Source organism: Biomphalaria glabrata, chromosome 2 (genome assembly GCF_947242115.1).
Source record: "Biomphalaria glabrata chromosome 2, xgBioGlab47.1, whole genome shotgun sequence".
NCBI classification, from domain to species: domain Eukaryota; kingdom Metazoa; phylum Mollusca; class Gastropoda; family Planorbidae; genus Biomphalaria; species Biomphalaria glabrata.
In genome coordinates, this window is record NC_074712.1 from 46,816,398 (window position 1) to 46,843,392 (window position 26,995).

General features: G+C 35.8%; 1 protein-coding gene across 1 annotated transcript; it reads right to left on the minus strand.

Annotated features, from left to right (window-relative positions):
• Nucleotides 1-3,992: 3,992 nt before the first annotated feature.
• Nucleotides 3,993-25,882, minus strand: LOC106053499 (WW domain-binding protein 11-like). The gene is made up of 14 exons (XM_056020898.1): nucleotides 25,687-25,882; nucleotides 24,301-24,332; nucleotides 13,276-13,369; nucleotides 12,785-12,882; nucleotides 11,512-11,599; nucleotides 10,980-11,051; nucleotides 10,738-10,855; nucleotides 9,523-9,659; nucleotides 8,606-8,671; nucleotides 8,126-8,430; nucleotides 7,610-7,874; nucleotides 7,328-7,501; nucleotides 5,961-6,257; nucleotides 3,993-4,676 (listed from the first exon to the last, which is right to left on the minus strand). The coding sequence occupies exons 1-14, from the start codon at nucleotides 25,748-25,750 to the stop codon at nucleotides 4,558-4,560; spliced, it is 1,929 nt and encodes a 642-aa protein (XP_055876873.1). The 5' UTR covers nucleotides 25,751-25,882; the 3' UTR covers nucleotides 3,993-4,557.
• Nucleotides 25,883-26,995: the final 1,113 nt, after the last annotated feature.

A 26,995-nucleotide genomic window follows, 5' to 3' on the forward strand; every position in this document is an offset into this window, starting at 1 on the left:
AAATGTATACATTATTTCAACCATTCTTTGCAAAGTCTAGTCAAACTAAATGATCCATCGCAGCTGTGATTTTGTAACATAACAACTTTCAAGTTTTTTTTTGTTTTTTGTTTTTTATTGTAGACACAAACATATCTATTTTTTTTTTTTGTAGTGTGAATAGAGTAGCATTTGAAATAAAGTGCAAAACTTCTTTGAACTAATCTTTTTGTGAAGAAAAAGGATTCAAATGAACTTTTGTCTTTCGTAATATATTAAACCAACGTTAGTTTCCTAATCTAACATGTAATTACCCCATAACAAAACAGTTTTAATGCACATTATTTTGTAAGCGGCTTCTTACGGGAAATGCCGTGTTTGTTTTACTATTGTCTTTATTAAACTATTTATATTGTTCACATATGAAATATTCCATTCTGTATAAAATACATTGCTGACCTATGCATCGTATAACGCTGACAAACCACATTATATTCGTACAAAATACAGAGAGAGCTCTCTTCGAAAAAACAACAAAAAACGTTTGAGCGCTCTGCGTGATTTGGTTGCTTACATTTTCTTATATATTCTCGTCATGATAATATATGTAATGAATTCTTTTGTTCTTTGAAAACTGTAGAATTCAGATATGGTGTCTAAGTTTTCTTCAAATGTAATTTTTTTTAGTTCTTTTCATAAACCAATGCTGTTGTTTTTTTAAACCTAAAAATGTATTTATAACCACGTGTGCTTTCCAATGACATTCCGCGCATCTATATAGGCCTGTACATAACTTCTTCTGTTTGTTCAACAAACGTTTAGTACACGATGTACATAGTTTTCACTCTATTTATATTTAGTTTATATCCGACTGTCTTTGTTCCGTGTTACCCAAATCGCCTGCTCACTTTGTGAGCTGGTTGGGTATTTGTGGAGCAAGTACATAGAAGTTCACGAACAGATCGAAACAACTCATCGATCTGTGTGCCATCGGATGTAGCACAAAGCTTATCAAACGAAACATAATTACCAGCATAGATTAGTAGTTTGGAGATGTTCATGTGACTTCTACTGTCAACATATCGAAATATTCCAAGAGCTACTTATTGTTGTTTTTAAAGGCTCATCGTATTTACATTCCAAGACTCAGTGACTGTTCACAAAGTTTTTATCTATTTCGCCCATAGAAGCCTTTGTTTTACATGTTTCGAATGCTCCTTCCGATTCTGAAGATAAATACATCCCAGCCCAAACCTCCCACAGGACGACGGGGGATGTCAGCGGGCAGACATTCAAGACCACCAAACGACAATCCAGAGCGTATACCACACGACCAGGCAACCATCCAACCTTTGCGAGTAAACTCGATTTTAACAACGTGTAGGTCGCAAATTGTAGAGGTTCATTATTACTAATGTGAGAATATTTTTTTTTATTTTTAAACGAATTAAAAAAAAAACAAAAAAAAACAACATGTTAATGTAGGCTTAAGAAGTGTAGGCTTAAGAAGTGTAGGCTTAAGAAGTGTAGGCTTAAGAAGTGTAGGCTTAAGAAGTGTAGGCTTAAGTGCAAGACGAATCAGTTTTGAATTAAAAGCAGTCGTTCAAATGCAGCACCAGGCGGGGGGGGGGGGGGCTATCTCAAAAGGATAACAACAATTTTAAAACACTTAGTAATGTTTTGTAAGCTAATATCCTTTACTGTCCATAATATCGTGTTATTGTATTGCTGGTGGTGGGACGGATTGAAGAACTAAACAACTTGAAATGACTTTGGGAAATAGTGCAAGCTGCTTGGTTTACGCTTCGTTCGTGGCCTTTCAGTGTCTTGAATGTTGAGTCGACATTTTTCTGTACACGTTGATTCAAGTGGTGACAGTCGGACGAATAACCGCGTAGGCTTATCCTCCCTTGGTTAACTATGGCTTTTATTTTCCATTTGCAAGCCACAAATCTGCAAAGTATCGCGCCGCGAGCCCTGCCATAGCGAGGCACGCTCGCGCTTGATCAGATCGAAATTGCTGAACGTCTCTGTTGTGGACCGAGACGCTGTTGATGTTATGTCTGCGTTAGTCTATGTCAGTTAATGTCAGGTCAGCATTATTGAACACTAGTATTGATCGGGCCAAGCATTAGTACAGCACCCATCCCCTCTCATTTTTTCCCGCTCTTTTTTTTCTTCCTTATTTTTTGTTTGTGCTTTGTGCTAAACCAAGAAGTCGGTTGAATCGAAGAAATCAAATTCATTGATTGACATCAGTGACTATGACGCACATGCGCACTGACATGCGCACCCTGCTTAAAGATTTTTAATTTAAAAAAATGTTCCTTTAGATTCTAGATATCTATCTATTTATATCTAAATATCACCTTTCTATCTGTTACACATATTATTTGTTAGACATTGTATGTTCTCTATGATACATTAGTCTCTCAATAGATGTTATAAACAAAAAATATTATAGATTTAATAAATTCTAAAACTGTGAATACTGATTAACTAATACATTGTTTTTAAAAAGAAGTTTTGAAAAGAATACATTACAAGAGTCTCATACTGTTTTCATTGTTTAGTTTAAATAAGAGATATATCATCATGTCTATTATAAAAGATATATCATCATGGCTGTTAAGATCAACACTCTTTTTATAAATAGTGGTTCAAAAAAATGTGCTAATGCTGATTCTTATTTTTTAATGTGTATTTTTTCTGAAACAAAAACATAAAGCCAAGTAGCCAACTCATTTATAATCAATATAGAAGACTGTACATATTTTAGTTTTGTATCAATGAACCAATTTGTGAATACTATTATGAAAGTTGTAACAACTTGGTCAGTTGATTCTATTTTGTAAAGAAAGAATATTGGAGCACTGCTTCAATGACAAATAGACTGGTAAAATAACATGATGTACAGAAATACTATATTTAGCCTACTGAAGTTTTTCTTCTTGTATAAATGAACACAATTCTTGTGTATGGAAAGAAATCTTACAACAGTATTATGTATAGGCTTAGCAGACGAGTGCATGCCCAACTCCGTCCAGTGAAGTTTGTTCTATTTTCTAAAAATATTCTGATATTTACACTATCCCTATCTCAATACATTGTGTGAGAAATGTGTGAGAGTGTGTGTGTGTTTGAGTGTAGAGATGTAACACTGAAATAAAGTTTACGAATAACAATTCTGTACCATCTTTCACAAGAGTGTTTTGTTTTGGTTGACTTGTGTCATTTGTTTGAACCAATAAAAAGAGAATAGAATGAAGAGATATTAAATCTTTTCTATATATATATTTTTTTTCTCTTTGTTATTTTGTTACCGAATGGAAACCAAACTATCCATCCGTCTATTCCTTGTTTATTTTGGCCAGAGGAAATTAAGTCTGATCAAAGACTATCTTAACAATGAAGATTTCTTTTGAACAGACAAGTGATAAAACAAATCATTTTTTTTTAATAAGGAGAACTGAACTACAGCCACAATTCTTTGTGTTGTTGTCTCTAGTGAATTAGCTTTTTTTTCTCAAGATAAGTCTTGGATCACACTGATAATTAGATTAACTCAATAGAACGGAATGGATTCTTTCCAGAGCACTAAAGGGTAGCACATAAGAAAGGGCATTCAATCTTCTATATTTGATTAACAATAGCGTTTAAAAATTTGTTCTCAGACCAAATACCTATATTATATATACAGGTCTGTGGCTCAAACCTTTTGGAATCTATAGGCTATAAGATTTATTTTTTTCTTGTTCATGAAATAAAACAGCTACAGACAATGTGATAAAGAAATAAAGTTAAACAAAAACAGTGTATCCTTGACATTTAGGGAACATGTTTGATAGGGACATTTATATTACACAGACTTGATACATCCCGCTTAACAACTGAACAGAAGTCATGATCTCAAAGAACATATTTCCATGATAATTATGGAAGGTGAAAATGTTGGTTTATCTACAAAACCCTATCAACAAGACAGCTGTGTTTAAAACAAACAAAAAAAAACATTTTGATAATCAATAATTTTATTCTTCATCAAAAATTTTAACTATTTACAAAGCTGAAATTAACAATGTCTCACTATCAAATGTTCACATTTAAGTGTGTGCTCATCTGGTAAACAAAAAAAAAATCACTTCACATACATCAACATTCATTATTCAGACATTGGTGCCCCAAGTTAGTAACATATAGAGAAGCAAAACTCCAAGACACACACACATATCTATCTATCTTATCTATCAAAGAAAAACTGGCAGTCTGAGATAACAGGAACAACACTAAGAAGTTTTGTCTCAAAGAGAAGACATGGGGACATTTGGAGTTAATAAAGTGACAGTAGGAAACAGACTAGTCATCTTAATTACTAAAAGAAAAATGACAAAAACCAGTCAAGAAATGACAATGTAATGGTCTATGCACCACATCTGAAGCTTACTTTGCAATAGTCATTCCCAGTTGATGAGCTAGTAGCAGAAGAATGTCTTATAGAAAAGCAAATGCTTCTCCATGAATAAACCACCAACAACTAGTATATCAATTGTATAAGAAATGCTACATCCTAATGGGGAATTAAATCAGGCCCTCCATTTCTTTCATGAACTGATCATAAGCATCATCTTTAGTCTTGGGCTGGGTGGTAGGTTGAGGTCTGGCCTGAGCTCCTATCACCCTCTGTTCCTCTTCTTTACCTAAAAAAAAATAAAAATTCTTCAGTAATTACAGCCAGAAAGATTACATTTTAATATTTTAAAAGGAATTTGTGTGATTACGATAGCAACTGACAATTCATAATTATAATTGTATCTACTGGTTTTATCAAGGTCATTTTAATTATAATATATAAAATTCCTATTATATAAGCCAATTCATTTTTTTTTAATGCTTATTTTACTTAAATATTTCATTTTTTATCAAAGCTATTTTTCAAAACTTAAAACAATTTGGAAAGACAAAAGCAGATCTCGAGAAGAGGATACTATCCATCAATCCATGTGCTCCTCTGTTCTCTGACATTCTTTTGAGGTGACTAGCAATGGAACTAAAATGCTACAGAAAGATCCTAGGTATCACATACCAAGATCACATCACAAATGAAGAGATGAGAAACAGGATTAATATATGACCTGCTAACCAATGTCAAAAAACGCAAACTTGTAACTCTCTTGCCACTTCACAAGGTCCTCGGGCTCATAAAGACCTTCCTTCAGGGAACAGTACCAGGAAAAAGAAGAAGCAGATAGAGAAAGCAATGGGAAGACAAAGTAAAAGAATGGACAGGCCTGTCATTGAATGAAAGCTATCTAAGGCAAAAGACAAGAGAGGAATGGAGAAAGATGGTCAAAAGATTTTGTGTGGTGCCCCAACAGTTCAGACAAAGGAAAAGGGGGGGGGGGGGCAATTATTTACTGCTTATATTATTGATCTTATTTGAGATTTACAAATATAAGTTAATGCTCAAATTGAGCTTTTTCAGTTAATTATTTTCAGTTCTTTAGGAAATATCAGGATAACTTTTTAAAAAAATATGTTGCACTCTTTTTTAAAGTCATTTGTAAAAAAAATAAAATTTTAACTCTTCAAAGATAGGAAACAACAAAATAATTATGATTGAGTCAATATTTCTTTTTAGTTTGCTTATTGCTAAAAACTTTGCCAATACTTGAAGTATTAAATGGGCCACATTTACCATTAATAAAAAGTGACTCAACTATTTGTTATAAAGGCACAATTGGTTTGAAATGATTTTGAAGAAGCATTGAAATCCTGATATAAATGTTGCCAAAATGTGCACAATAATGATAATACTTAAAAAATGTGTGCATGGTAGGACCAGAGTCAGGCTGATGAAAGCTAAATGATCAATTTAATTTGATAAAATGTTGAATCTGATGGAGCAAAAACATCAAATTGGAATGAAAAAAAAAACAACCTCTGACTATAAGCAACCCAAAAGAACATAAGAGACAACCTACCAACAGCTTTAATTCTTCCTTTCTGGTCACGGATTTCTCTCTTAACCTTGAGGGCTGTGGGCATAAACCTTGTGACATCTCCCATTTTATTCTTTATCTGAGGCTTAGCCTGGATTGTCACCCTGGACTGACCACCGCTGCCTGCGCTGGCTTCTTCTCCTCTGGGTCTCATGATGTTTGGCAGTGCACTTAATATGTTGGGATTGATGGGTGTACTTGATGGCAGTGCACCGATTGGAGGTGGTATTGATGGAGGCAGAATGCCAGGAGGTCTCAACAAACGTGGTGGTGGAACTCCTAAAATAAATTTTGGTTTGTCTTTAATTATAAAGAAAAAAATTAACAATGCCTTATAAAAGTATTGAATGGTAATAAAATTGTTACAAATGAACAGTGATAGGTAGAGATCAACGTATGACCCCGGCGAGATGACACAGCAGCGAGAGTTCTCTGGAATCTATGCGTATAAACAAAGAAAGGATGTGACGTGTCCTCACGTGTTGTTCCTGGGGACAAACAGATCTAAGAAGGGGGCAGTTACTAATGAACAGTGACAGATAGAGGTCAGTACGTGTGACCCCGGCTTGATGCCACTACAGCAGGTGTTCTCTGGAATCTACATGTAAAAACAAAGACAGGATATGATGTTTCCTCACGTGTTGTTCCAGACGATACTAGCAGTGTTTGTGCGACTTTGGAGGAGCGATTAGGGACTCTATATAAGCCAGAGAGTTAATGTGAAAGTCAGTCGTGAGTGAGTCGTCGGTACTGTTGTCTACTGCGCGAGACAGTAGAAGAGAGATGTGTATGACTCGATGCAAGTTAACTAGGGTAGAGTTAACTGGAGTGGACTACTGTCGTTAAAGTCTATACAGCGAACTTCAGTGGACTTGAGCCGTTACAGTTGATACAGTCGATGTAAGACGTGTACGGCTCTGATTCGGTAGACTTGAGTACGACTTGGTTCAGAGTGTGTCGTTGGTCTGTTCTGTGGAATACGGCTCGATTGAAGTTGAGAAAAGATGAATTGCAACGAAGTGAAGAGATGAATTGCAACGAAGTATAGCTAACTTTAAACTGACAGATATTGTACAATCTTATACGCTACATGTTACAGTGACGAATTGTTAGAGTTAACAGTCATTAAAGTTATATGAAACTAAAAGTTGACTCGTCAAGTTCTTTGCAGTGTTTTTATTTGTGTGCTTACTAATACATTTAGCCAGAAGATTCTGAAATACGTAACAAAATCTTTTTGAACACATTTTCTGAAATGATTTAACTATATTACTTTGAACTTTTTCAATGTATGTTTTTTAAAAAACAACAACTAAGTACAAGAAATATGAATTTCTTAAAGCTATTACCCATTGGTGTTTGCATACGCATTGGAAGCCTCAAATTTGGAGGTAATCCAGGAGGTGGACCTGGTGGCATTCCCATAGGCCTTCCTGGTGGAGGTCCAGGTGGTACCAATCTCGGCAATGCACCACGTATTGCAGGAGGTCGCAAAAACATGGGCGGAGCACCAGGTGGAGGACCTGAGGATAGAACAATCTTCAATTTACTTTTTTCTAGCATATTCAGTGTTTCAATGTATTTTGAAAAGTAGATAGGAGAACCAAAAAACTCATTTTCCAAGCAATTACCTGGAGGCATGCCACTAGCACCCATCATGTTTGGAGGTAAGCCTGGTGGAGGACCAGGGGGGTTCATCCTAGGAGTCAAATGACGTGTTTCTGCCTCCATTTCAGCCTCTTCAATCAGACGTGCAGCGGTTATGGCAGCAGCATCCTCATCAGTCAACTTTTCTGATGAAACATCATCCAAACTAGGATGTCTGCCATCCATCAAAGAAATCTCTCTTTTCCTAAGGATATCTCTGTCTTTGAACCTGACTCTCTCATCCTCATCCTGTGAAAAAAAAAGAGGAATATTTGTTTACATTAAACATTACCTTCACTCACTTCTTGTTTGCTTGAAGGTCTTAACTTTCACATAGAGCGATGTCATAATGGAAGGGAATATTTTATTAGTTTAAAATATTAAGGATATTAGGTAGCATTAATTGCGTTATTATATTTACTATAACCACAATACAGACAAAAACACCTTAGGGTCCATTAAACATTAGCCTATTCTAACATGCAGGATTTAATACATACCCGTCTATCTCTCCTTCTGTCATCATCATCATCCTCTGATGATGAAGATGATTCAGATGTTGATGATTCAGAGTCCACACTCTTTTCAAAATCTGGTGTATCTTGTCCTGCCATTTTTAACATCATTGCCTGCAAGGCAGAAACTTTCTTCTTTCCAGACTCTGTTGTATCCATATCTCGCTTTCTTCTCTTTCTTTCCTTTTTCTCCTGCCGATGTAGCCTTCTCCTGGTATCTTTTTCATCATCATACTTCTTATCATAGTCATCATCATCATCATCAGCAAACCTAATCCGCCTGGACTTGTCTGGATCATATAAAAAAAATTATTTATATAAATGCTTTTGTAAATATAAATTATCATTATCTATCTGGTGACATTGTCATCTTTTGAATGTTTGTAACTTGATGGACCTTAACTAAAAACTACACTAGGATAACCAATAAGAAAAAGTGATCCAGCAAATATGTGATGTTCTTACATGGAGGTTCATCAGTAATGTCATCATGAAGAGTAATGTCAACATCTACTTTACCCAACTCGATACCTAGACATATTAAAAATAAATATCAATTTTGATTTTAAATTTTAATAAGACTATTTTTTTTTTCTTTTAACAAAAAGCTCAAGACCTGAATACAGATTTCAATTTTCAATACTAATATAATTATAATTGCAATTAGTGGCCAGAGCTATATTTAGCAAGGCTGCTTGTCCAGAATAAGCAAATCATTAAGTATAAGTACTCCTTTCAATCTTGCAATCTATGGAGCAGATGATGTAAAGATCAAATCAAAAGCAAATAACTAATGGACACTATATTCTTTGAAAATTTAAATCCGATTGTGTTTGCAGAGAAATTCAATATTTTTGAAGCTTACTTTTCTCTCTTATAGGAGAAATGGGAACGCGTAGATTTAAGACTTTTTTTGAGTGTAGAATATGAGAATACCATACTCTAATTTATGAGTATATCATACTGTACTATGAGTATACTGTAAGTAGCATGTGTGTTGGTTTCTTTCTTGGAAGAATTTAAGTTCTTTGTTTATTCCCAGAGTATGAATGTGAACACTATAGCTACACATGATGTGAACCGAGAGCCTGAGTTTGTTGTATGACAGGGGGAGTTGTTATCTTGAGTAGAAGAGGTAGGATGTTTGATTTGCTGTTAAGGAGTGTTTTATTTATACAAAATAAACTTGTACTTTCATGAAAGTTGCAGTTTTCCTGAATTCATTTATTTATATAATTGTTATGAATAAGTGTTTAGTATCAATCCACAGTAATTGTTTGTAAGTACCCCCTAGTGACATATACCATACTGTAATTAATGAGTATATCATAATGTAATATATTAGTGCACCATAATGTAATATACATACACAGACTCATTACCTTTTTCTGGATCATATTCTTCTGTTTCCTCTTCACTGTCACTCAATACTGGAGGTGGGCCAGGAGGCGGACCTGGTGGTCTTTTCTTCTGACTTCTTAGGTGTATTGGAATTTGTGGACCAATGCCTAAAGTGGGTCTGCAAAAGCAACAAAATATTGCATCAGTGCTAAACTACTATGAACAGCAAATAACAAAAATAATATTTTCTGTCATGTTAAAGATTTAATGTAAAATTGCCTAGTGCATCAAATTTCATTGAAATGAAACATATTAAAATAATTTTTTAATGTAGAATTCTATCTAGGCTTATAGCTGATTATCTGAAACATACATTCTGAAAAAAAAATATTCTAAAAACAATTCTATGTAATTGTTTGTTTAAGCTGTAAACTTCATAATTTAGAAAGCCTATAGCAATATAAGTATCTTTGTTCCTTTTGACTGATTCATAAGTCTATATATTCCTCTATTATCCATAAAGTAAAGTAGTAAAGTACCCCTGTCAGACCTAGTATCTATGGGGCAGATGATATAAAGGTCATCTGTTTCTGTGACCCATGGTTAATGAGGGTGTCATGTGGCCAGCACAACAACCAACCGCCTTTACTTTTCCCCAACTAATGTTAGGTAACCATTAGAACTGGGTGGAATCAAAGGCACCCTAACAATCCCGAAATTGAAAATCCCAGTCTTCACTGGGATTCAAACCCAGGACCCCATTGGTTTAGAAGCCAAGCGCTTTACCATTCAGTTACTGCGCCTCCATACATAAAGTACTTTAAATAAATTCAAAATAATTTTCTGATAATGTCAATCTGAATAAAGTATTCTTTTTTTTTTTTTACAAACGTTTAAATCTTAAAACAAAGCTGTATGGAAAAAAAAGTCTTAGCAGCTATTTAGATTTACTGAACTGAAATGGAAAGTAACCAAAGAATAAGTCACACTTTGCTAAATTTTATCAATACCTTTAGCAGACATCTTTCACAATTGATCAGGATAGGCATGATTTTGTGAATGATCATATACAATTTTTCACTAAATATTAAAAGTATTTTATTTAAAGCAAGAAAAACAGCTAACCCCCTCCCCCTTTTCAAGCTTTAGCTTGCAAACTTATAAATAAATGAAAATCTTTATTAATGACTGACAACTGTCCATGCCAACAGATTTGCTCTTAAAACTTAACATATTTGTAGGAAATTAATACATACCCATATGCAGATGTTTTTTTCAGAATAGACTGTGGCTGTAAATGTGTCATTGTTATTGAGATTCCAGGCATGGGCATGTGTAGAGGGATGTCTGTAGGGAGAGGAATTGCTCCTGGAACTGCACAAACAGAAAAAAAAATAAATTAACATGTACTAAACGAATCTGTGCACAGAATGGGATAATTAGATATATAAAAACAACATAACAATCTAGCATGTGCCTGTTCCACGACATTACTGACCTGCTGAGTCAACTGGAGCATCTGGCAAAGGAATCTGATCCAATTGAACTCTTTCTGCATTTCGAACTTGATCTAAAAGCCATGAGGAAATGATAGATATCAATAGCTGGACCAAAATAAGTATTTAAAAAAAACCTGCTTTAATATTCATTGAAACAATGAAGAGGTGAAAATTCTGGCTAACAAACTGTGTTGCAGGTTCAATCAAAGTGTTTTGAGAGGACCAGCATCTAGACAATGCTTGCTGCACAAACATACAAACTTGAAGGACATTTTTATTGCCTTGAGTTCTGTCATTGATACAGAAGAGAATCGTAGTAAGTATCATATATTAAATTTCTTTCTCAGGACTCAAGAGTTGAAACCCTAAACAGAAGTTTCCCTTTGTAAACTTAAGAGACCTAGAGTCCAAGAGTTCACACAGACCTAAATAGGGGTACCTGGACATAGCTGGGGAAACATGATTGCTTGTTGAACTGCCCAGACAACAGTAATAATTATTTTCAATATGGCTGTACAAACAATTAAATACCATAATAGAGCTGCAGCTGTGCTCTGGTCTTTTCATACTCTATATTTGCTTTCTTCAACTCAACAGCATATTCTGGCCTTTCTTTTTCCTGTTAACAGCAAGAAATACAACACATTAGCTTCAATACATTCAAGTGCTCAAACTAAAATATTTGATTCATTTTTTTCTAGCTCTAGAGATTAGTTGAATGATGCTTTTGGACAAATACAAACAAAATGAATAGTGTTTTTACATCTATGAAATCATAATTGGGATTTAAAAAAATAGATTTTAATTCATTTTAATTGGCTGTTTTCCTTTCCCAATTAAGCATGGAGTGGTTATTTTAATACCATGAATAAAAATGCAAATCCCCTTTCATAATATCTGATTAAGTTTTCATTCTTAACTATGTAACAAATATAAAATATGAAACAATGTAACTTAATCATCTTGTGGTAAACATTTCTGTCAGTCAATCCAATAATAAAATCATAATACACAGACTTAAAATGAAAATATTAAACATACATCAAATTAAAAAAAAAAGAATCTGATTAAGTACATATGATGTGCAGTCTATTCCAAAACAAACCAAATGAAAGGTTAGTGGAGATATTTGGCCAAAATCAAATAATAGAGTAGCACAAATTTACTCTTTAATTTGTCTTATTTTCTGTTGTATTGGAATTCACAAATGAAACCTAATTAAAGTTTCTTGTCTATTAATAACTTCTCCCCGCCCCCTTTTCCAATGAATGTTGTTTAACAAAATTTGGGGATGACAAAACTATTGGAGAACAATGAAGCTAATAAATACGTCTTTAGTTAAATTAAAGTGTTTTAGTATACACAGTACGCAGGTGTTGAGAGTGTTACTTGGATGCTAATGACTGCACTTCTATGACAAAGTTAAAAGTCCAAACATAGTCCAGATGTTGGCATGTGACATAGGACCTCAGTATTAATGACACAAAATGGTAGCCACATTGAACGTTATGTCAGCTATACAATTCTGAGGTGTTAAAATACTTTTTTTAATATGAAGTGACTATGTCTGTACTCTGTAAGGGCACGTTATAAATACCTGTAGTTTTGGTTTCATATTGGACCATTTCACTTTTTTTTATTATGATCACTAAAATGTAAAAAACGTTTTTAATGTTTAAAGAAAATTTATGACAAATTAAAAAAACTTTGAAAGGTATTAAACTACTTCCAGAATTCTGATTTATCAAGTTTCTGATAAAAAGAATTCACTTTTGTTTCTTACTAATAATCATGTGTAACTTACATATAATTTGAAAACTCTGTCAAATGTTTCTCTTAGCTTTTTCCTTTTTTCTCTAAGCACTTTTTCATTTAGCGACGGGGGCTGCATTGGATTGTACTCTGGAAGTGTACACTCAATTATTAGTATTACAAAGTATATAAATATATAGATATTAATATGAAGTGACAATGTTTGTACACTCAATTATAAGTATTACAAAATATATAAATATATAGATATTAATATGAAGTGACTATGTTTGTACTCTGGAAGTGTACACTCATTTATAAGTATTACAAAATATATAAATAGACATTAATATGAAGTGACTATGTTTGTACTCTGGAAGTGTAAACTCAATTATAAGTATTACAAAGTCAATAAATATATAGACATTAATATGAAGTGACCATGTTTGTGTTTTATTCTTAAGGCTTTTCATATGAGGTAAATTTAATTAATGAATCAATCCACATAAAAAAACTCGGGACAAATTTTGAGTTTATTCTTACCCATTCTGTCAATGACTTCCATTTCTTCCAGAAGTTTCATGGGATCTTTTCCTTTTAGAACAGCAGTTCTCACCATAATACGCTGCTTTTTGTTCTGTAGATTAAAAACAAATTGAATAGAGATTTCAATACTCAATAATAAATGAGATCTTTAAATTTTTTTTTAAAGTGAAAAGGATTGTGTTGAATACAAACTTTATTTAAAAGGTTGACAACACATAAATACAAAGAAATGTAATCTTATAACTTTAATTGTATAAATTATAATATATTAAGAGTCAACATTTTTATATTATAACAGTTATTAAAGTAGTTTAAGTGTCTCAAAAGAGCTCTATCGCAAAACACCAAACTTTCCCTACATAACAAACATTAAATACAAAATTTTGTTCTAAGAAATTTTATTATTGACTGTTATGACATGATTAGGAATTAGTTATTTGTTTCGGGAATAAGGGGAAAGTTTTAATTAGCGACAAGTGACGTGACAGATCTTTAAAAAATAAGAACGCTCTAAGTGACGCTAAAAGGAAGACGCTTCTTGTAGAGTAGTAGACTTGAGTACGACATAACTGACATCGGACGATTCCCTTCTTGAGTATTAAACATATTTGTAGAACAACATATCAGCGTAGACTACATATTTGATTGTTTCGGCCTTTCGCCGGTGTTACTGAAGTAGTTGAGTTCAGCGTTACTTTCAGTCAGATTTACACTAGACATATTGTCAAGAATCAACACCGCGCGGAAGCCTTAACAACGTGGCGACCCCAGACTCGGAGCTCACTGGCATCAACATCCAGAAGGATAGAAGCCCTCTGTTAGGAGGAGGCAGAAGTTAACGTCATCGGCCTAGTCTGCAGCTAGACCCTGATTATACAGCCACGTCGGCGAAGGAAAGCCAGTGAGATCCTGGACTCGTAGACCTAGATCTAGATCTAGATTTGTAATTTGTAAACGCCCATTCGTTGGGGCATCGTATTGAAGCCTGTAGCTCGGTATCGAGAAGGCTACAGTTTGTGGAAGGGAAGAAAACTGTCCTGTCAAAGCCGTACTGAAGAGATATCGCCTGCCCGGCATCGTGAGGACGAACGTTAAGGTCACCTCTGCAAGGCCAAGATCGACCGTTGAGGTCACGCCAAAGAACTTGTGACGTAGGAACCATCTTACTGCCTACGGCACTTAAGTACAGTAGTGCTAATTTGATCTACGTCTTGGCTGAATCTGTGCTACACGTTAGATAGCCAGATAGCCGGTATTTTAGCACTGGACTTTGACTTTGTCGCTGTGTCAACTGTTGGACCGTTCCAGTTTCACTTTGGACAGACGACCACCTGGAACCACCGTACCTGCGTCGGAACCAGCAACCGGAACCAGACTCTTCTTAGACTACCAGGTTAAATCGTGGTGGATTGGGGATATCCTTAAAATTAAGTGTAATCTAGCAAGAGGTCCAGATATACGTTTAGCTGTTAATTCGTCCTGTATGTGAATGTGAATCATTTAGTTAAGCATTTTTTTTTTGTTGTAGTAACGTTGTGTATTAATTGTTTGTAATACTCCAGTTTTAAGTCTTACTGTCAGACGAAAGTCTCATTCATTAGAACTAGATCTATAGTTTGGTGTTTATCGTATTTAGGTTTAATTTCATAGTTTATTTGTATGAGTAAGTTATATACACTCCTGGCTGTGAAAGCAGGTAAGAAGTAACTAAGATCTAGCGTAATCTAGACTAGAGATCTGGGGAACAATCGAGGTGAAGCCTGATTGCCCATTTGTAATTTTAGTATTTGTAAATAGACAGGTTGATCTATTTACCGGCGACTCGTGTAACACGTAGTCGGTTGAGTGTGCGTGTGTCGCACAGCGTATTCAGTCGGGTCAAAGGGTAGCCTACACACTGGTACCAAGGATACTAAGTGTATCTTGGAAAGTACAGAAGTTATTATAAGTCGGAGTTGGTAGTCTAGACGCCGAGGATAGAGTGACGAATTTAATTTATTTGAATCAAGAGGTATTAGGAAGGCGCGGAGCGAGGTTACGCTCAAAAGGTAATTTGATTTATAGAACATAGGTAATAGAAGCTATTAGGCCTGTGTGTAAGATAATTTAAATAAAAAGCGAGGTAAAGTAACATAAAGGTAATATGGCAGCTACTTCAGGTTACGACCTGGAAGAATTTAGAAAAAAGCTAATTCATGAAGTTAAGACAGAACTAGAACTGCGCGGCAAAGAACTAACTGCTTATGTACAGCAGATGGTGGCGGGAGAAGCAGAGCGCTTGGAGAAGGAAAGAATTAGAGAAGCAGAGCGCTTGGAGAAGGAAAGAATTAGAGAAGCAGAGCGCTTGGAGAAGGAAAGAATTAGAGAAGCAGAGCGCTTGGAGAAGGAAAGAATTAGAGAAGCAGAGCGCTTGGAGAAGGAAAGAATTAGAGAAGCAGAGCGCTTGGAGAAGGAAAGAATTAGAGAAGCAGAGCGCTTGGAGAAGGAAAGAATTAGAGAAGCAGAGCGCTTGGAGAAGGAAAGAATTAGAGAAGCAGAGCGCTTGGAGAAGGAAAGAATTAGAGAAGCGGAGCGCTTGGAGAAGGAAAGAATTAGAGAAGCGGAGCGCTTGGAGAAGGAAAGAATTAGAGAAGCAGAGCGCTTGGAGAAGGAAAGAATTAGAGAAGCAGAGCGCTTGGAGAAGGAAAGAATTAGAGAAGCAGAGCGCTTGGAGAAGGAAAGAATTAGAGAAGCAGAGCGCTTGGAGAAGGAAAGAAGTAGAGAAGCAGAGCGCTTGGAGAAGGAAAGAATTAGAGAAGCAGAGCGCTTGGAGAAGGAAAGAATTAGAGAAGCAGAGCGCTTGGAGAAGGAAAGAAGTAGAGAAGCAGAGCGCTTGGAGAAGGAAAGAATTAGAGAAGCAGAGCGCTTGGAGAAGGAAAGAATTAGAGAAGCAGAGCGCTTGGAGAAGGAAAGAATTAGAGAAGCAGAGCGCTTGGAGAAGGAAAGAAGTAGAGAAGCAGAACGCTTGGAGAAGGAAAGAAGTAGAGAAGCAGAACGCTTGGAGAAGGAAAGAAGTAGAGAAGCAGAACGCTTGGAGAAGGAAAGAAGTAGAGAAGCAGAACGCTTGGAGAGAGAGAAAGCTAGAGGCAGAGAAAAAGAAAAAGAAGAAGCAGATCGTATAGAGCGGGAAAAGGTTAGAGAGGCAGAAAAGTTGGAGAGGGAAAAGGTTAGAGAGGCGGAACGTGTAGAGAGGGAGAAGAAAGAAGAGGCGGACAGAAAATTGAGAATTCAAGTAGAACAGATGAGGATAGAGGCTGGTGTAAGTGTGCCCACCGAAGGAAACAGCAACAATAGTGCCAACATAGAAAGCCATAGTAGCGCCGCATGGATGAAAAAGAAAATCCAACCGTTTGCGGAAGACAAGGACGACATCGGCGACTATCTGAAACGCTTTGAAATCAAGCTGGCAAAGTTTAACGTCCTAGAGAAGGAGTGGTCCGAAATCTTGTTGGACTTCGTACATGGGAAAGCCCTCACGATTTGCCAAAACCACGACCACTCGATGCAAAACAGCTATCAGGTGCTAAAGAAGGAACTACTAAACGCATACGGGCACAACGCGGCAACATTCCGAAAGAAGTATTACGAAAACACTCCATCCAGCCAAGTTGATCCACAAACAACCATCAACTCAGAGAAGGACTTCTTCACTAAATGGCTCGGATTCGAGAATGTAGAGAAAACCTACGAGGGGTTGAAGAACTTCATTCTGATTGACAATTTCATCAATAAGTGCGACCCTCAGCTACAGTCCTTTGTAAAAGAAAGAAACCCTAAGGTAATTGAAGACTTGGTAGAAATCATTAGGATCTTTAAGAATGCTTACCCAAACAACCCACTTTCGGTTAAAGACCACATAAAAGTTATTGACCTGGTAAATTATGTAAAGAAAAATAATGGTAATGATAGGGATTATTGCAGGAGAAATGATATGTCCAGGGAACGTGGGAACAATGGTCGGGATAGTTATGATGGCATAAAGGATAGATCCTGGGAAAATGAAAACAATGGCAGGGAAAGTTATGATAGGAGAATAGATAGACCTAAAGCGGGTGAAAGAAACTTTAGGGATGTTACATGTTTTAACTGTCAAGAAAAGGGACACATGGCATACCAGTGTAAGAAACATAGAGGGAATGGAGCTGGCAATAGAAATGCACAGGGTAATAGTGGCACTAGTGATAGGAGAGGTAATCAAGAAAACCGTAGACATGAGAGGGATAATCGGCCACCAGATAGGGTTAATTTTGTGAGGAACATTCAAGGTAGGGAGCAGGATAATGGAGATAGTGAACCAGAAGAAGAAATTAACTACGTGGATTGTGGGGAAGATAGGTTTAAACTATATCCGGGCATGATAAATAATAAACAGGTAAATGTGATTCGGGACACAGCTAGCAGTACACTCGCAGTTCGAGGGGGATTAGTTAAATCTACGGATTATTTAGGCTACACCAAATCAGTCAGGTTGGCAGACGGCGCAGTTAAGAGGTTCGAAGCGTGCAAAATGTTCCTTCGATCTCCATTGTACACAGGATATTGCGAAGGGGTAGCCATGCCAAGGTTATCTAGAGATGTTTCACTTGGAAATGTAGCAGGTGTCAGAGCCGCTTCTGACAAACAGGTTAGAAGTTGGAAAAGCAGGTATAACAACAAGAAGCGAAACAAACCTAGAAATGACAGAATTTGTTTTAACTGCCATAAACATGGGCACATCGCTAAAGACTGTTGGAGTAGGGCAGAACAGTCTGAACATAAGATTGCGAGTTCGGATAGGAGACACAGGTCTGAATCCGACAGTGACGATAGAAGAGATGACTGTGGTAGCGGTAATCGCAAGTCATACCGAGGTAGAAGGCCACACGCGGGCTATAGTGGAGTAAGAAGAGATGTAAACTCCAGTTGGAGAGAACAAATGCATGGCTCGGGCAGATAGCGGATATGACATAACGCTCTACGACCCTAGTATGTCTATAAATATGTAAATAGATGTTATTTTAATTATTTCATTCTTCATTGATTGACTTAGCTAGTAGTCATAACTAGACGGATATTAGGCTGTTTTAAGGTATCTTGAATAGTATATTTATGTTATAAGATACATGCAATTGGGTTAGTATTAGATTGACTCATGTTAATTATTTAATTTCGGGTAGTATGTATGAATTGTATGTATGTTGGTATGAATAGAAAGGGCATTTATAAGGCGACGATGTAGTTACATCACGAAAAAGTAAGTTTATAATTTATTCTTTGTATTTGATCATGATCATACATCAGTAAAGAGTTAGGTCGTGTGGGGACAAGTAAGTGGAGAGAGGAAATAAAGTACACTTGTAAATGCCCGAAAGAACGTTAGGTGTATAGTGGGAGAACGAGTATTGATAAATATCAATTTGTCATATTAGGTAAATTGTCTGTCCTGACGTGTGAGGGAAAGCGGTGTAACCTCTGGAACGTGATGTGATGAAGTATAGATAGACACACCTATAGTGTCAGCGCAAACGAACTATGTCTGCGGTCACCTATGGCACATCACATTGGACAGTATCAGTTAGTGACACTTGAGGGAAATATGTGTTCAGAGGAACTTGATTGTGGACACAGAAAGAGAAGTTGAAATCGCAATCAAGACTCAAGTTGTGTTGTCTTATATGTTTCCCTACATTTTGGCCCTTGCACATTGTAAGACTAAGACAGTAGATTAAAAAAATTGACTAGCGGGAGGGGGAGGAGTTGTTATGACATGATTAGGAATGAGTTATTTGTTTCGGAAATAAGGTGAAAGTTTTAATTAGCGACAAGTGACGTGACAGATCTTTAAAAAATAAGAACGCTAAGTGACGCTAAAAGGAAGACGCTTCTTGTAGAGTAGTAGACTTGAGTACGACATAACTGACATCGGACGATTCCCTTCTTGAGTATTAAACATATTTGTAGAACAACATATCAGCGTCGACTACATATTTGATTGTTTCGGCCTTTCGCCGGTGTTACTGAAGTAGTTGAGTTCAGCGTTACTTCCAGTCAGATCTACACTAGACAGATTGCCAAGAATCAACACCGTGCGGAGGCCTTAACAGACTTAAAATACAAATTAATACTTGGAAACAATAAATGAAAAAATCCATTTTAATTGGACAAGACATATATCTGTCTGTTTATAACAGTCTGTTTGTCTCTTTCTCTCTCTCTCTCTCTCTCTCTCTCTCTCTATATATATATATATATATATATATATATATATATATATAAATATATAATATATATATATACATTTGGTTGTCAATATGGCTAATTATTAAAAATTATATAAGTACATTTTACATAAAAGTTCTCTGTGAAGCCAACTAGAATGAACATAATATAATAATAATAATATTATAATGAACATATTATTTGGAAATAAATTTAGAGTAATTAATAAGCCTAAGTGTATAAAGCTAAGAATGTTTTACGCTTAGTTCTTTGAGTTATCTAGCTGGTCCAGATCCTTTATTCGGTTTGATGTTTGCTAATAGTTTTTGGATTCCCTTTTCTTGTACTTCTATATCTCCTATGTTGTCTACTTGGTTCAAATTAAGTAATATGTCTTTGTCTCCTGGGGCTGAGAATGCTGATGCAAAGTATTTATTTAGGATGTTAGCTTTAGTTTCATTATCATTATGTGTTAAGTTATCTTCTCCTTATAATGGCGCCATGCCTGTTGTTTCCATTTTCTTAGACTTAATGTATGACCATAGGTTTTTGTTTGTTATCTTTAGATATTGCATTGTTTATGTATTCACTCTGCAGCTGTCTGCTTACTTTTTGGGTTAGGTATTTAATTTTTATACACTATACTTTTTATAAAATTCTGCCTTAGTTTCTTTAAATTTTCTATATAGGTTTTCCTTCTGTTTACAAAGCTTCTTTAATCTATTATGCTGTCATTGTAGTTATAAATCAATGTTTATTTAACCAAGAAAATTGACAATATTACCAATGTTTTAAAATCAAATATCTTAGGTTATAATTCGTCTTTTTAGTACAACCTTTTAATCTGTATATCCTTTTTAAGAGGAGTCTACAACAATATTGAAGAAAATATTTCTAAACATCTCGTGTGGAGTTTTTGATCTCCCATCGAGCGCCTCCCCAGGTGGCGGATAGGGGAATGCCCTCCAGATATGGTGGGTACCGGGGAAATAAAATACCTGGGGTGGACCAAAATCAAACCTGCTGCCTTGCAGGAAGTGGAGGGTTCCACAAAGGCTAGGGCACCTTACCTGAAAATAAAGGCAGCTATCCAGAGAGCTGAAAGGGGCAGCCCCTCAGATGGTTATGCACAGGGCTAACAACTCTGTCATATAAAAAATACTGTTACGAAAGCTAATACACACAAGAAAACCTGGACAGATCTCAACGGAAAACGACCTAGGCCTGGAAAAGGACATGATTTTTGTTTTGCGACATGGAACGTGCTAAGCCTTTATAGAGCAGGTGCGCTAGCCCAACTTACTGAAGTGTTAAAGAAATATAGGATACCCCTTGTAGCCCTACAGGAAATCAGGTGGAAAGACTCGGACATTCTCAGAACCAAGGAGTATACTATATTTTATAGTGGTGGAAGCACTAACAACTTAGGTACAGGTTTTGCTGTTAAAAAGGAAATGGTAGGTAATGTCATTGGATTTAAACCTGTAAGTGATAGACTCTGCTCACTACGTTTGAAAGGAAAATTCTTCAACATATCATTTATCAATGTTCATGCCCCTACTGAAGATGCAGATGATAACACAAAAGAAGCCTTCTATGATGGACTGGAAAGAATTTATGATGAAGCGCCAAAGCATGACATCAAAATAGTCCTAGGAGATTTCAATGCAAAAATTGGAAAGGAACCAGCATTCAGACCAATAATTGGCAAAGAAAGTTTACATGAAGAGACCAACAATAATGGCATAAGATTAGTGGATTTTGCATCAGGAAAAGGAATGTCTATCAGCAGCACAAAATTCCAACATAAGAATATTCACAAGGTAACCTGGATCTCACCTGATGGCAACACCCAGAATCAAATAGATCATATACTCATAGATAAGAGACATGGATCAGACATACTAGATGTAAGAAGTTTCAGAGGAGCTAATGCTGACTCAGACCACCTACTAGTAAAAGCTAAATTTAGACAAAGAATAAGTACCATACACAATTACCAAAGAAAGAGAGCACAGCAATATGATAGTCAAAAACTCACAAAGGATCCACTTGTTGCAGAAACTTATAGAATGGCACTCCAAACACAACTGACAACATTAGAAAAGGACTGCAAAAATAACATAAATGAGCATTGGGAAATAATAAAGCATGCTATCAAAAGAACAGCAGAAGAGGTAGTTGGATTTAAACAAAAGAACGAGAAAATAGGGTGGTATGATGATGAATGCAGACAAACTATAGAAGAGAAGAACAATGCCCGAATGATAATGCTACAGAGAGAAACCAGGAACACTAGACAGCAATACAATGAAGCAAGAAGAAGGGCCACAAAAGTTTTAAGAAAGAAAAAACGGGAATGGGAAAAGTCCAAGATCACTCAAATTGAGGAACTAGCAAAGGAGGGAGACATGAGAGGAATGTATATGAAAATTAAAGATGAAAAGAACGGATTTCAAGCTAGATCACACATGTGTGAGAACAAAGATGGTCAGCTTATTACAGAAAACAGCAGGGTCATTGAGAGATGGGCTGAATACTTTGAGGAGATCCTAAATACCACTGAAGATGGAGACAATGGAGAATATGAACTGCCGCATGGGGGACCAGATCCCTTAGTGAACCCTCCAACACTCATTGAAACATCAGAAATAATTAGGACCATGAAGAATCACAAAGCACCAGGAGAGGACCAAATCAAAGCAGAACTAATTAAATATGGAGGGAAAGACTTACATTCCCAAATACACAGACTAATATCAAGAATTTGGGAAGAAGAAGTAATACCAACAGAATGGGAAACGGCTCTTATAACCCCAATACACAAAAAAGGATCCAAGTTAAAGTGCTGTAATTACAGAGGAATCTCTCTACTAAATGTGACTTATAAGATACTGTCTAGGCTTATAACTAAGAGACTTGGAAAATATTCAGAAGAAATCTTAGGTGACTACCAATGTGGTTTCAGACCCAACAAATCCACAACCGACCACATCTTCACACTAAGATGTATACTAGAAATATGCCATGAATACAACATACCAATCCACCAACTCTTTATAGACTATAAAATGGCTTATGACAGTATCAGAAGGAAATACCTATATGACACACTACAGGATTTTGGAATACCCAACAAGTTGACAAGACTTATACATATGACATTAAACAACTCAAAAAGCAAAGTCATAATACAAGGAGAACACTCACGGGAATTTAGGATTAAACGAGGATTAAGACAAGGAGACGCACTTTCCTGCATGCTTTTCAATTAAACACTGGAGAGAGTTATAAGAAATATACACATAAACACAAGGGGAACTATTACTAACTACTTCAGGAGAGAAAACATGGGTCCACAACCAACAGGGACGATATACAGCCAACCTCTACAATACCTTGCTTATGCCGATGACATTGCTTATTGGGTAAAGAAACCTCTGACATCGCTAGAGCCTTCATACAACTAGAAGAAGCATCTCGACCAGCAGGACTTGAGGTCAATGACAGTAAAACCAAGTACATCACAATGACAAGAGACAATCAAACAGAGGGACAAAATATCAAAATCAAAGACCACGAATTTGAAAACGTCCAAACTTTCAAATATCTAGGAAGTACTATTAATTTCAAAAATGACCTACTAACAGAAATAAAGGAAAGAATAGCAGCAGGCAACAGGGCATTTTATAGCACCCACCATTTACTTAAGAGCAAAATGATTTCAAGTAAAACCAAGAAAATAATATACAAAACTATAATAAGACCAGCAGCAATGTATGGAAGTGAGACCTGGACACTGACAAAGACATCTGAAAATTTACTTAACACTTGGGAAAGAAAAATTCTTAGGAAAATCTATGGTGCCATACAGGATGAAACAGGGTGGAGGACACGCACTAACCATGAGTTATATCAATTATATGAAGACCCACCAATAGTGAACGAAATAAAAAAGAACAGACTACGTTGGGCAGGTCACCTTGAAAGAATGTCAGACAACAGAGGGGCGAAAATTGTATACAGGCAAAAACCAAAAGGCAGGCAAAAACCAAAAGGCAGGCGACCCAAAGGCAGACCCCGAATGCGATGGATAGATGACGTGGAAGCAGATCTGAAGCAGCTTGGGGTTTGGGCGTGGAGACGAAAGGCCCAGGAGAGATCTGAATGGAAGGATGTGTTAAAGCAGGCCAGAGCCCTCCATGGGCTGTAGCGCCACTGGGATGGATGGATGATTTCTAAACATCTCTGCTACTCACTGTTAGCGATTTCTTGACCTTTCCTAAACTGCCATACATTGTTATGTTGAAGACTTTTGCATAAAAAAAAAAAAAAGAGGTCCATGACAAGACATCTTCCTTAGCATGAATAAGATCTTACGATGATTATGCCCATACACAGGTTGGCACAGTATATTGTAGCTTGAATGTCCCTTGCATAACAGTATTGGCTGGTGCTGTCTCCTTCTCATTGGCCCCACTCACCCATTTTTAATTTAACTTTTTAATTTAAGAAAAAGTGCTTTGTAGATGCCAAGAAAATAAATTTCTGAAGCTCGAAATGCTGGAAAACGCTTAACGATGGGGGACTTCCAAGCCTTTTCAAAACTATTTTATCTTGTGTAGAAAAAACTTCTGTGGGTGCTTACAGTGTTGGGGGGGGGGGGGGGGGGAACAGAATCATTGTTAAAAATTTAAGAGACACTACTATCAATTGATATATATATATTACCTTAACAGAACCTAATCTAGAAAAGAAAATCAAATAATGAAAAATTCACTATACCTTTTTAAGCTCCCTTTTCCTAGCTTCTTTACCTACAAACAAATATAATGACATTATTTTTTAACACACACATTGGATGAGGATAAAAATGATTAATGTTTATCAACATTTTACAATACCAACCCCCCACCACACACAAAATGGGCCTATCAATTAATTGTGAATCTAGATTTAGTAAGTTTATGAATTAAAGCAGGCTAGAAATAATATATTAATCTAGAGCAAGATTTTAGTAGATGATCATGATAGAGACCATTTAAAAAGAATATTTTAGGTTCTAGAAATAAATATATATAATATTTATAATGTATTCTCTAGATTAAAGTCTAAATATCTAGACTCCTTGGCAAATGCTACTCAGCCTCAATGGAGTCAATGTGGCACCTTTCAGAAACAGTTGTTAGAGAAGATAATTAGGTCAAAAGAGATGCAAATCAGAAACACTATTGGGGCGTCAATTGTACTGGTGGGGATGGAAGAGAACCCCCATCAACCATGTCACTATCAAGCATGCTATATTTATACTTTACTCAAGGGGGCATTTTATAGCAGTCACCCGCACAGCTGATGTTGTTAGTGGTATACTGGTACGGATAATAAGGAATATGGAGTTTCCAGGGTGTACTCAGACTTGCCTCTAATCAATAACCCGAGCATCTTGGGATGAGCCATCATGCCATTAATACTTAATAGGGATGTATTATTGTATATCTACACTAGAACTAGATTCAGGATCTAGATTTTGAGTATATCTTATAACTTATACTATAGATATCTATCATGCTATCATAGTATCATTATGATTTTAATGCCATCATATAATCTGTAATATTAAAATTAAGTATCATTAACTTAACAAATTAGATCAACATTTACACCTGCCACGATCTTCTAGTCTAGATCTATTCTAGAGGAAAATTTTTGATTGGATCCCTCCCAGTCAATAGAGACTCTAGAAAAAATACTCTAAATTAACTAAATTAGTAAATTAAACTAAATTGAGTGAATAGTTCCGAAAGGCAGATGAGGGCGATGAAGAGAGATTCAATCATTTATATATGATTCAATTATTTCAATGGTCAATCATTCATAGTCAATGAGTCAATGCCCGTCAATGCCTCAATGGGGCCTTAACTTTAATTTCCAAGATTCTTTGACTCAAGACATTGGGCAATTAGATTTATACATACAAAGATCAGATAAGACAATGAGACATAATTCAGTTTCAGTGGTATTTTGTTTGTAGACTAACTAGTAACTAGGTCTACTCTACTTATAACTTAAGTGTCCTAGTGCTAGTCTACCGATCATCCGATGTTTTTCTTATCGAAAATAGGATAGATTTGTAACTTGTAACTTCACTAGACTAAAAAAAAAAGAACTTACGAAATTGGTCAGTAGGGTTCATATATTTCCCACTCTTGGTGGTGTTGATTGATCTACGTCCCATTTTTTTGACGCTTTTGTTGTTTATATATTCCAAAAAATGTGTGGAAAAAAGAAATCTAGACTCTGACTATATAGATCTACAAAAAAATAAATAAATCATAGATCTTTAGCAAAGCAAAGGGCAGTTAACACCCGATCAAAATGGTAAATACACAGACCTATATAATCTAGATTTATGCAAACACTGCTGAAATCTATAGTGCAGCGGTTCTCAACCTATATATATAGATTCTATATATAATATGGTTATGCGACCTTTTGTAGCCTACTTGATACCATTGTGCGGTGTCCTCCAACCGTTTTTTTTCGTTTATAAGCCTAAAGCTAAGTAGCTGTGCTTTTGCTAATGGCTATGATTTCACGCTGTATGGGCGCTTGCTGATTTCCCCCCCACAAACTATTGTTTGAAATTTTGTTCAGCCATCTAACATCAATTATGTGACGCAAACATTCGTCAATGAATGCTTGGTGCTTGTCCGTGTTGTTATTTGTTACTCTCCAAGTCTCTGCACCTTATAAAAGAATTGCTTTTACAGCGTCGCTATTAATGAGTCCAAGTCTTCATGTGTTGTCGCCGGGACATATTTAACTAGGCTTTAGGCAAGTGTAAACAGATGACTGTTGGATTTGGAAGCATAATTAAATTTAGTCCGCAAGTATGCATATCCGTTAACGTTTTGTAGATGATGGATTGCGCGATTATGATTTTTTAATATAATGGTGTTGTTTCAAACACAATTATATATAGTCTAGGCCCCCTATTTGTAGGCTAAAAATAAAAATACATAATCAAGCACTGTTATCTATTTTAAACCAGAGAACTGTCGTTAATTCTTTAGTCTTTTTTGCACAATTGCATTTTTTTCCTTTGTTGTCATCTTATCTTATCATATATAATACAGACGTTACTTAAAAAAAAAAAAAAAAAAAAAAAAAAAAAAAAAAGATTATATCCTACAAGCAGATATATAGCTGCAGGCCCACCGGGCATTTGCCCCAAATAACAAATAGTCAGTCCACCCCTGCTATTATACGATTTACTACCATTTGACCGAATGCCCCGTATGATCTGTCTGACCCGGCCTGACAGTGACAGTAAGCAGGTCGTAAACAATAAAATATATATATATATATATATATAGATCTAAATAATGCGAAAACTAATTTTTGATTAATAAAGAAAAAAAATTATTACAGATATTATTTATAGCTCAAACTAAATTTCCGTTACTACCAGATCTAAATA